We start from the raw sequence: 12,228 nt of genomic DNA, 5'->3' as shown, positions 1-12,228 counted from the left end.
CTCTTTTCTTTAACATTACACAATAATCCCACCACAGGACACGGATACCTCAGCTACTAAAGACTTATTAATAAGACTTATTAATAAGCAGGGTGGGAATGCATGATACTTACCAAGTTACTGCATCCAAGTAGTCCTTTTAGGGCAACCTCATTAAAGTGACGCCTGTGATTTGATGTGTTTTACAGCTCTACCATCAGGTTTAGTAAAAGCTACCAGCCATTCACCCCCACCCTTGGATTTGCCCATAAATTAGAGGCAATTTTAACAAATCATACCAGATATAGTTTCAAGTTAGAAAAAACTAAACTTTTTAATCCTTTGTGTAATTTTTTTCAATCCTGGATTTTTTGACAAGCAGCAGCAAAAAACAAGCACCGGAATCATTTAACTTTGTTAAAAATATTAATATAACGTGATAGAAATGGAAATAGATGCTTTATTAGAGCATAAACTTGACTGATTTCTTTCATTAATTTGATTTTGAGTTTGTTGGCTTTTGTTTCCAAAGAGGTGGAGGTCTTCAGGTTCTCAGTAAGATCCACACAACCCAAGCAGGGCCTTCTGATAATCACCTTTGGTGTCGTTCTGTAAAAAACATAAGCAACATATTATTGCTATGTTTAAAAAACATATAGATATTCATAGAAAATATTTGGGAAAATTGATTTTACCACAATGTCCTCCTGTAGGGTTCTCTGAAACATGGCCTTGTATTCCTCTATGATCTTCTGCAGATCGACCTCGGAGCGGCTCACCAGGACCCTGTTTAGAGCCCTCTCAGATGTGCCATGGCCCTGTTAGAACAGAACCGAAAATGGACCAAAACAATTCCGAGAACCACAATTTTCTGCAATAAAGTCTTATTTGGAAATTTTGATTCCTTTTCGCGACATTTCACCCATCTTTGTACGGTCAGCCGCAGATAAAAATGCTTTGTATAGAACATAGATGTTGTGCAGTTTTTTGTTAAAATAACTATGAATGCACATCACACAAAAGGCACTTAAGTGACCAATCCCAGCAGGCACTCCCAGTTTTTCCCCTTAGAAAGCATTACTTGACCACACATTTCCATGTGTACTAGACAACAATGAGCAGACAAAAACTAACAAAAATACTAGACAAAAACAACTTGAGTCAATACGAAACGCAGTTTTCCAATGATGTTTTCGTTTATTAAAAAGGGAAAATGCGATCCAAACTATCCTGGCCCTATGTGAAAATTAGATTAGCTAGAGTTTTCAGAAAGCCGAGTTGAGTTTCCCCAGCCACCCCCAAGCTTGATTGCCGCCAGACACGCACAATCAAGAGGTCATTTAAATAGTAACTGTCTGACAACGTGAAGTCGGCTAAAAGAGCTCAAAAACAAAACACATTAGGCCCTGATCTAAGGAAATTTAAGAACAGATGAGAAATACAGTCACTGACATCCATCAGTCTAGAAAGGGTTACAAAGCCATTTCTCAGCCTTTAGGACTCTAGAGAACCAGAAAATCATTATTCACAAATGGTGAAAATATGGAGCAGTGGAGAACCTTCCCAAGAGTGGCCAACCTACCAAAATTCCTCCAAGAGCTCATCAATGACTCATCCAGGAGGTCACAAAAGAACCCAGAAAAACATCTCAAGCTCTGCAGGCCTCACTGCCTAAGTTAAGGTCAGAGGTCACGATTCAATAATAAGAAAGAGAGACAGGGCAAAAATGGCCTCCATGGGAGAGTTCAAGGTCAACACCAATGCTGACCCCAAAAGAACACCTTAGCCTGTCTCGTATTTACCAATAAACATCTTGATGATACAAAATTTTTTTGTGGATCGACGAGTCAAAAATGGGCATTTGTGAAGGTGAGCATCGCGTTACATCTGGTGTAAAACTAACACTATTTCAGAAAAAGATCATCCTACTCATAAAGTCAAACATGGCGGTGGTAGTGTGATGGTCTGGGGCTGCTCAGCTCATCATTATTGATGGAACCATGAATTCTTCTGTCTAGCAGAAAGGCAGCAGAACTACAACTCTGAAAAAATAAATGAGGGTTTCAGAGTGGCCTAGTCAAAGTCCAGTCCTAAATCTGATTGAGATGCCATGGCACAACCTTAATCTAGAATTCTTCTTATTCTAACTACGTCATTAGTGACAGACTGAAGGTGGAGGGGAGCAGCAGTTGCATTCATACCCACCTCTATGGCCTGATGGAGCTTCTCAGCAAAGAAAGCTGGCATGTTCCAGGCACATTTCACTGGACATGAAAGAGGGAGATAAAAACACCGTCACAGACTGAAAATCACAGAATCCAGATGCTGCCGTGACATACAACTGTGGAGCTTCAGGTTCAGGTAAATGCAGGTGTGAGAAACGGCCTGTGAAAAATCAGGTATCACCTTTCAAACCAGCTGCAGGCTTCAAACACTAAGCAGCGTAAACTGATCAAAAATAAAATGTTCAGTGTAGGCTCTGAGGCATAATATGTTGAAGGTGTTAATCAGATATAAAAATATGACAGTCCTACCCACCGACTAGGTTCATTCATGCTATCTTAAGTACATTAATCTTTTTAATCTAAGTGGGAAAGTCCTCAAAATCCTGTCTGCATTTTCTGTTTTGCTTTAGTATTCTTTAATGTATGTTGGGAAAATAGTTGGCGTCTGATTTGGATGTAAAGATATAAATTATTTAATTTCAAGGAGCTGGCACATCTAGAGCCACCAGCAGGTAGATACAGTAGATCATCCAAAAGTAAATTTTTTTCACAAATTCAATAGGTGAAACTCATGTAGATTTATTACACACCAAATTACTTTAGTTGTTTATTTCTGTAAATTTCAATGATTATGAGTCATAGTAAATAAAAATTCAAAATTCAGTTTCTCAAAGAAATTCAATATCATGTAAGCCCAATTCAAAAGTCTAAAGCCCCAAAGGACATTGCTGGGCTGCATGATGTCACAGTTGGTAACACTGTTACCTTGCAGCAAGAAGGTCCTTGGTTCGACTCCCAGTCCCCCCGGCTGGGAGTCGAACCGAGGACCTTCCTGGAGTCTATGCATGCAGTTTGCATGTTCTCCACAGTCCAAACACGTAATTGTTAGGTTAATTGGTCTCTCTAAATTCCCCTTAGGTGTGAAGGGGAGTGTGCATGGTTTTTTTGTCCTGTGTGTCTCTGTGTTGCCCTGTGATGGACTAAAGAAAGCGGCTTATTAGAACACTATTATTAGCAAGTTGGGTGGAAGGAAAAAGTGTGGCACAAAAAGATGCACAAGTAACTGGGATAACCGCAGACTTGAGAGAACTGTGATGCAAAAAACATTCAAGAGTTTGCTGCAAATTCTTAAGGCCTGAAGAGGCAGGATGTGTCTGAACTCTCCCACCTTTCTCTTGACAATACCCTCATAGATCTAATGAGTTTAGATCAGACAAGTTTTCGGACCATTCAAGTTCTTTTCATCCTGAGCCTAGGTAAGATGCTTGTGACGTCTCCTCTTTAGGGGTGGCACAACATACAAAATTCATCAGTTGTAGCCCATGTCCTGAATACATTTGTCTGTTGTGGCTCTGGAACATCTGACTCCAGCTGCAGTCCTTGCTTTGTAGATCTCCTACAAACCCTGGAACAGGCTTTGCTTCACAATCCTCTCAATGCTGCGTTTATCTTTGTTCTTGTGCACTTTTCTCTACTGCAATTTTTGCTTCCACTAAACTTTCCATAATATGCGTGTATACTGTAGTCTGAACAGACAGCAGTGACCTTTTGGGGCTTTGCCTCTTTGTGGAGTTTTGTTTAACTGATCTTGTAGCTGAATTTTGAGTTTTCAGTAGCTGTAAACCACAATTATGATAATTAACAGACAAATCCATGACACATCCCTGTATGGAATGAATCTAGGTAATATTCAATTAATAACTTGAATTACCGAAATCATTTTGATGGTATTCAAATTTATTGAGATGCGCCTGTGTAAGCTGGGGCATCAGAGTGGTGAGATGTCGTTATCAGGCAGCAACTAAACCGTCAAGACAGCGTGAGAAGATCAGGGGATGGTGAGAAGTTGACCAAAATAAATCAGGGTTTGTCAGAAAACAAATTAAAACCCTCCACCTACCAATGTCAATGAGGCAGTCTTCGATGTCTCCCTTCAGCTCCAGCTGCAGGGCTTTAGGTAGTGTGAGGTCACTGATGGTGGCGTAATGCTGGAACACTAGCAAGTAAAAAGAAATAAGTTAAAAAAATACTTTTAATTCATGCATGTTATTTTTGTGTGGCCCTACTTATTAAGAGTACTACTGTTTTTAAATATGCTCCAGCTATTAAGCAGAAACTTTACAGAAAACTTTGTCTTCATAAGGAAAATCAGAATGTTGGAAGTTAGCTCGTATTTATGTTTATTCTTACAAACTGGACCATAAAGTTAGCAATTGTTGAATTGCATTGTGGTCCACTGAGTTTAAACTCAAATCATGTCTAAAAGTATTTTCATATAAGTTGTTGAATGTGGGAGACACTTTAAGCAGTACTTAAAAGATGGTGAAGATTTCTGTGTGAGTACTCCCTGCACTGTCTGGGCGTGATCCCTTCACCTGTCTGAGTGTTGCTCCACTTGTTTGTCAAGGTGTGGCGACAAAGTTGACGTGAAACCCAACAGACGGCACATTCAGACATTTCTGCGACTCACTTTTAGAGAGCTGTGGGCCGCTCCGTGTGGTCAGGATGTTGATGAAGGTGGACACGTCTGCTTTGCCGACACCTTCACCTGCTTCAAACAAAACCTGAGCAACAGAAAAGGATGTTTGGTTGACTGTTAAAAGGCAAAAATGTTTAATTTCTTCAATTATGCAAGCATCGCTCTTTACAGAATTGTTCAGACCTCTCGAACCTTTTTACATTCTGTAAGGTATTGTATTTATACCCAAATTAACCACAGTTGTAATTTATGTTTAAATGCTAAATCCTACAAAGAAATCAAAAAGTTCTGTTTTTTATTTGTTGGATTATTTTCCTGATAGTAAGAAACAAGGAAACCAACTAATGAATCAAAGTTGGATTTCCTAAATATTACCTTTGCGTCCTTTTTGGCCAGCTCCATGTTGACCTCAGTCGTCTCGTCTCGCTTGGCGCTCAGCATGGCCAGCAGCGCCTTGTTGAAGTCACCATGGGTCTCCCTTTTAATCACCTCCTCCAGCTCGATTTGGTACTCTGAGAACGTATTTCAGGTAAACTTCAAACTTTTAAACTTTTTAATTTGAACAAAGGTTTTGTAATGTTGCTCGAAAAATGTCAGCTGCAGAATTAAGACTTCACCGTTACTGACACCCCTGGGAAAGATGTGCAAAGAAAAAAAAAGCCTTAAAATCTATTTCCACAACATTAACAGCATCTCGGCTGTTAATGCTTTGTTGACAACAGGTCAGGACTAAAGGTCAATACATAATCTACAAGAAGAGTAGTTGCTTTTTTCTTTCAGGGCTGCGAGAAGAAGATGATATTCTGTTCTTGGTGCCCTGGTTTTGGAGTTCCTGCAGCCTGATCTTGATGCAGAACATTTTTCTTCTGTGGTGTCAGAGAAATATGAAGGTGGGCGAGACCTAAGAAGACTTATTGACAAGAACTCTAATTCTTCACTTGCCCAGAAAGAACTTTGTTTTTGTCAAGAATGCATCGATTTCTAATTCAGTTACATTTTCTATAGGCATTGTCAGGGGTACAAATAACTACAACACTGGTGATTAAAAAAATCCAACTGAAGAAAAAATAAAATAAAAGCACTCAAATGAAAAATTTTTTAAGGTAATGTTTATGTTTAAAATAATATTGCAGCTCTAGAAACCTTGTTTGAAGACCTTCTTGATCTCTTCAATTTCTTTGTTTGATCTCGTTGCCAGAATCTCCACGAGGACGTCCTCGTCTGTGCCCAGACCCTGTTGTGATAAACAGGAAGAAGTTCATTTACAGCACTAAGACATGTTAAGTCTCTACTCTCCTTAAGCTTTGTCTCTCAGGTGCTATTAAGGAAGTCCATATTTCTAAATATAATCTATATAATCTTGAACAAAAATCTTCTGATTGGCTGATCAGTCTCTTGTGATGGCTCCTCTCCTGGAAGCTTTAGCTGTGAAGAAGCTCTTCAAAGAGACTTAGGACCTAAATCTCAAGAAACTTTGTCCATCAAAGAAGCTTGGCCCGACTCTTAAAGGCTTGTTTGCATTCACTACTACGCTAAGTTGACTGTGTTTCGGTGAAGTTCTGCAAGATCCTCACCCAGTTCTGCAAATCCAACTAAAGGGCCTGGTGAAGGTCAGTACTCTGCTGCTGAAGAGAAACCCATAACTTAGGTCCACCCTAAAGGCATCCTGCTTGACAGCTGAGCAGAGGTTTGTTGATAAGAGAGACTGGACCATCATTTGTGGGGGAGAAACCACTAGTCTGAAGCGACAAACCCAGTTAAAAAGTAAACACCAAAAGTGTTGGAACCAAAAGTAAGGCATCTTTTCATCATCCTGTGGCAGGTGGTCTGGTACCGAAAGCTGACCTATTATCCTGGAAGCTCCAAAACATTAGCTCCCCTTCATCTCACATTAAACGTTGGTTTAAACCCCTAATTAAATGATAAATCAACTTTCCTTGTAGTTTTTGAGAATGAAACCGTTTCTTTATAATGTTTAGTTCTTAATCAGCTTCAATTACTGTAGCTCGTGTGCTCTTTTAATATTTATTCACACCTGAATTGATAGGAAGCCTGCATATTAGTTTTAAGTCTTTTTTCAGCTAATCCTTAGAGAGTAGACGGTACATTTTTTCCTATTAGATTTTCCTGTATAAACATCAAAGACCTAATTTTCAGTGTTGATTTTTCCCTTTCAATAAATATTAATCTGAGAAAATGTAGAAATCTCTTCTTGTAAGTGCAACAGTTAACTCAAAGCAGAGGTGAATAATTTATATTTCAGATTTGTTTGACAAATCATAAAACCGATTTTATATACTTTCATCTAATGTACTGAGACTGATTTTAGGTACCCTAATATAATGTACTTAATGCTATTATTCATAATGTTATGTTATTTTTTTGAAAATATTGAGATGATACAGTTTTTTTAAGTGAGCAGTTTAAATGTGACATTAAATGTGGCATTATTAATATTGTTGAGTTAAGGATTGAGATTATATTTGGTTCCTAACTGCACTCTCATAAAGTCCTGGTTTTTATTTTATATTTCGGGAAATCAAACAGTAATTAGGAGTTAATGTAATGGGTTTGGTAATGATCATATGCTGGAAAATGTCTGCAAAAAACATTTCTTTTTGTGTTCGATTTAATCTATTGGGACAACTAAATCCAAACCCATATTCTGGTACTGATAAAGAAGGTTAATTGCAGAACAAAAGTTCATATTTTTAGATGAATATTTGTATTTAAAACTTGATTTCTTATTATTACTTCGATTCAAAAAAGTCTTCAAATTTATCATAGTCAAAACTGTAACTCTCTACCGGTTTACCTTTGTGGCTTTCCTGAAGAGGAAGGCATCAAAGTAAGCTGGCGGCATAAGCAGAGCCAGAACCACATCCTCCAAATCGGACCTGAGGACCGACTTCATGACTTTAACCAGATTCTGCAAAAATCAAACACATGAAGAACTCCACAATTTGCAATAATCATGACAAGTTTTCAAAAGTTTCTTTGTGGGAGGTGAAAAATAAGTTTACTAGTGTTGGAGTTTCATATTACAATAAACTGAACACTCACCCTTTAACTTTAAAGAATATTATTGAAAAATTATTTATTTCAGTTATTTGATTTAAAAAATTTTAGACTTGTTGGCTATATATATTATATAGATTCATTACACACAGGGATATACTTCAAGCATTAATTTTGATAATTATAGTTTACAGCCAAACAAAACTCGTACTCGTCGTCTTCCGCTTCATCCGGGACCGGGTCGCGGGGGCAGCAGACTCAGCAGAGACGCCCAGACGTCCCTCTCTCCAGACACCTCCTCCAGTTCCTCCGGGTGGAGCCCAAGGCGTTCCCAGGCCAGCTGAGAGACATAGTCCCTCCAGCGTGTCCTGGGCCGTCCCCTGGGCCTCCTCCCGGTGGGACGTGCCTGGAACACCTCCAGAGGAAGGCGTCCAGGAGGAATCCGGTATAGATGCCCGAGCCACCTCAACTGGCTCCTCTCGATGTGGAGGAGCAGCAGCTCTACTCCGAGCCCCTCCCGGATGGCCGAGCTCCTCACCCTATCTCTAAGGGAGTGCCCGGCCACCCTACGGAAGAAGCTCATTTCAGCCGCTTGTATCCAGGATCTCGTTCTTTCGGTCATGACCCAAAGTTCATGGCCATAGGTGAGGGTAGGAACGTAGACCGACTGGTAAATCGGTCAAACAAAACCCTGCATTCAATTTGTTTGAGATTAAGATAATTATACAGGACTTAATAATAAAATATATATATTTTGAATACAGACATGACATGACACAATTATGGTCACTCTCTAAAGGAGGCTAAACTGCAAAAAGTCATTGCTATAGAAGCTGAATGTACAAGGTGCTGTATCCAAGTATAATAATGGAAAGCTTAGTGGAAGGAAAAAGTGTCAGAAGTGTCTACCCAGGTCTAAAAAGGAAAATGACTTTTGCTTGAAATATCTCTGTGTAGAAAATCTATACAAAAGTTTTCCCTTTTCAACCTGAATTACTAAAATAAACTTGGTGATAAAGTTATTGAGGTGAACCTGTATTTGTAACATCATCAAAAGGACCCATTTGTGGAATTTATTGCCATTTGCTTGGTGACATTTAACACTGCATTTAGATTAGGATTCTTCACATTCACCTTTTTTAAGCATCAAAGTTACACCACAAAGTTGTGCGTTTGGAAGCAGGAAAAACAAAAGGCACAAAGTATCAAACCTGGAAAGAAAATGCTCAGAATCATGCAAATCTAAATTAAGTGTAAAATAAAATTAAAAATATTTCTCAGCAGAATGATGCCTTAAATAAATTGTTGCAAAGCGGTTGCACATTTTTTCTTTGTCCTTGAAAGCAACTACTCACTTTTCCAGTGGAAGCTTCATAAACTGCTTTAATCTTCTGCCTCTGCTCGTTGTTTCTCTTCACCAGAATGGCAACGATCACGTCCTCATCTAAACAGAGACAACTATTACTAAATCCAGTCATTTTCACAGAGCAAAAACACAGAGACTAAAGAAAAACTTAACCTTTCACATGTGTGGTTATTAAAGTTTTAATTATAATTCATTTATCAAATTTCCCGTTTTTAAATTCTAAAACAAGCCTCAGCACACATTTCACTGTCTTCATATTTATAACAACCTAAACTCAGAAACAAGAACATCTCTGCCCACAGACCTTTACTTTGAATGGCACTCTGAAGGACTGAAACATCACTGCTGGCATCGAAATGCGGATATGGAGTGACTGTTCCGTGGTACTTTGGTTTGGGCTTCTCCTTCACCTTCATAGACAACCAGAAATAGATTATTAAAAAACAATACATTTCTGACTCATTTAAGTATATTAAAATTCAAGAAAATGGGGATGGCAGTGTTAGACTTATAGAGAGCTGTCCAAAGATTACAGGTGCATCTCAAAGTAGATAATCATTGAAAGTTTATTTATTTCCATAATTCAATTCAAAGAGTGAAACTTCTATTGTACAGATTAATTGCACACAGAGTGATATATCTGCAGCTTTTTGCTAGTTAACTGTGATGAATATGGCTTACACCTCATGAAAACCCAAAATTCAGTTTCTCAGAAAATTAGGATAAAATATAATTCTTTCAAGACTGTGGTAATCCCAGTTCTTCCTTCCACTAAACTTTTAATTAATATACTTGCATATAGCACACTAAACAGCCTGCATTTTTAGCAGCTACATTTTGTGGTATAAAAATAATACAGTAAACATTTGTAATGGTGTTATATATTCATTTTCTCAGAACCAAATTGTGGGTTTTCATGGGTTGTGAGCATTAATGGTCAAAATGTTAAGTAATAATGCCTAAAATATATCACTTTCAGAAATGAATGTAAACTTTATGAACTAAATTATTGAACTTAATAACCTATTGGATGATGTTCTAATTTATTAAACTGTATCTGCATGCTCACCTTGGGAGTTTCATCTTCTGGGTGTCTGTCGTGGATGATGCCTTTAAAGAACCTCTTGAAAAGGGACATCTTAACTGGATATTTGAAAGCTGTTTCAACGGATAAACCTGCAGAGAACAAATGTTGGAGATATAAGCAACATGGGTGATATGTAAACCATTTAGTTGCCTGACAAAAGGAAGAGTCTCTGAAGTCAAATGATGAAAAACAGAACAAATGAAGAGGTGATGACAAGTAATCAGATCACTGACTGGGCCCAGGTGTGAAACGAGGACAGGAAGCTAAATTGAACAAAAGAAAAGCTTGTCACAACAAACTAAACCAGTGCAAAAAGAAAAGAAATATATAATAAAACCACCTAGAAGTCAAAACAAGAAATTAAAGCCTCAAACTAAAACATGGATAAAATGAGTCTGAAATCTGATTTCCTGTTTAAACATCTAGAATCTTACCTGAATCAACGAAGATCGTCCTCCAGTCTACAGACAATCAGAGCTACGTTGCAGTGAGTTTAGATCCCCACCTTTCCCTATGATACTCAGGTAGTTTTACCTGAAGGACATCAGCCAATCATCTGCCACCATCCCCCATATGTCTCTGACAGGTGTAGCAGCTCTCCCATTCAGTCTTAAGCTTTTTACCCTCTAACTCAAACAGACCGTGACTCATAGAAATGATTCAGAAAGCAGCGAAAAGCCTAGACAGTTAGCCCAAAGAGACTAAGTGCCGTAGAGAGTCCACGAACACACCCAGTGTTGCTGTTTTTAGAACAACTGACATGGCTGAGCCAGATGTCCCACATTCTTCTCTTCATTGTTTTAGCGTTAAAGGAGAACTGCACTGATGCAATAAGCTTCCTTGAGCCACTGGAGCTTCAAGACAGCAGGTTTGATAATGAACAAATAAAAGCAGTTTGTAGGTCAAAGCACCTGGTACAGAGAAAGTGTCAGCAAACCTTCAGAAGGTAGAATTATGCAATCAAAATCTGCTTGTTTTATTTAACTGGAGTTAAATCATAAATAGCTGAAGGAGACAGACTTGTCCCCCACTATGTTGGAAGAACAAGCTTTCTTTGGAGTTTAAGCAATCACCACATTAAGTATTTAAACAACTTATTATATGCATTAAATATCCATTCATTGTTATCTATTGTCTTCACAGGTCTTACTTAGACATGCGTGTCACTGGCAGCATCCCTTTGTTCATTCTGGGCGATCCCAGTGCCTTCACAAGCCAGAAGGGAAATATAGTCCGACCAGCTTGTGGTTCCACCCTGGGCTCTCTTCCCAGTTGGCAATGCCCCAAAGCACCAAAACCCAAAGGGAGGCACTCAGGAGGTATCCTGATTAGATGCCCAAGGAACCTCAACTGACTCCTTTCTGTGTAAAGGAGCTACTCTTAGCTCCCCCGGATGATGGTGCTCCTCAGTCTGTCTCTAATGCTGAATTCAGCCACCCTAAATGGATAGCTCAAGGAATTTTTATGTTTTTTGCTTAAGACTGGGGAAATTTGCCCTTGAATGGCTTGATTAAATATGGCTGCCGCACACATAAAAAGCAGTGATAGCTACAATAATAAACAGTTGTTATTTTTGCTGTACTTGTGTGGGGGCCGGCGGGACAATCAGGGGCCAGTAGAGGAGCTGGCCTCCAGGGGGATTTGTGCCGGACCCTTGGTGCCTATCCCCTCCTCCCTTACATATGCAACGCACATCATTAGGGTCTTGAGATGTGGGATGATGGACCTTTCATGCCCGGGAGGGAGCACCATGCATTGACCCTCCTACGCTTGGCCTCGTCTTGCCCCTAAATTTTATTATACTAGAGACACTTAGCGCTTTGGGGTTGGGGGAGACTTTGCTGTCAGGAAACAGGTACTGAAACCAGCTTCTCTATATAGTATGACTAAAATGCCAAGACAGGACACGTGGAACAAAAATAAACGGATAGAGAAATAAAAAAATCCCATTAAATCCACTCCACACTGAGTACTGTACAGTCTTTATTTGTTAATGTGTTGCTGTAGTGTTTGAAAAGATAAGATGTAGAAAAATACATTGTATTTGACTTATTTTGCCTATAGTAATTGGGCT

The 12,228-nt window shown here is 38.9% G+C and overlaps 1 protein-coding gene across 1 annotated transcript; it reads right to left on the bottom strand.

Annotated features, from left to right (window-relative positions):
- Positions 1-419: 419 nt before the first annotated feature.
- On the bottom strand, positions 420-10,864 carry LOC124872249 (annexin A1-like). The gene is made up of 12 exons (XM_047372022.1): positions 10,589-10,864; positions 10,137-10,243; positions 9,372-9,477; positions 9,057-9,145; positions 7,499-7,612; positions 5,827-5,917; positions 5,059-5,195; positions 4,675-4,768; positions 4,105-4,200; positions 2,185-2,243; positions 675-797; positions 420-588 (listed from the first exon to the last, which is right to left on the bottom strand). Exons 2-12 carry the CDS (start codon positions 10,203-10,205, stop codon positions 532-534), a joined length of 1,035 nt encoding a protein of 344 aa, XP_047227978.1. The 5' UTR covers positions 10,206-10,243; positions 10,589-10,864; the 3' UTR covers positions 420-531.
- Positions 10,865-12,228: the final 1,364 nt, after the last annotated feature.

Source organism: Girardinichthys multiradiatus, chromosome 8 (genome assembly GCF_021462225.1).
Source record: "Girardinichthys multiradiatus isolate DD_20200921_A chromosome 8, DD_fGirMul_XY1, whole genome shotgun sequence".
Lineage (NCBI taxonomy): Eukaryota > Metazoa > Chordata > Actinopteri > Cyprinodontiformes > Goodeidae > Girardinichthys > Girardinichthys multiradiatus.
This window is presented reverse-complemented; position numbering and strand designations above follow the sequence as displayed.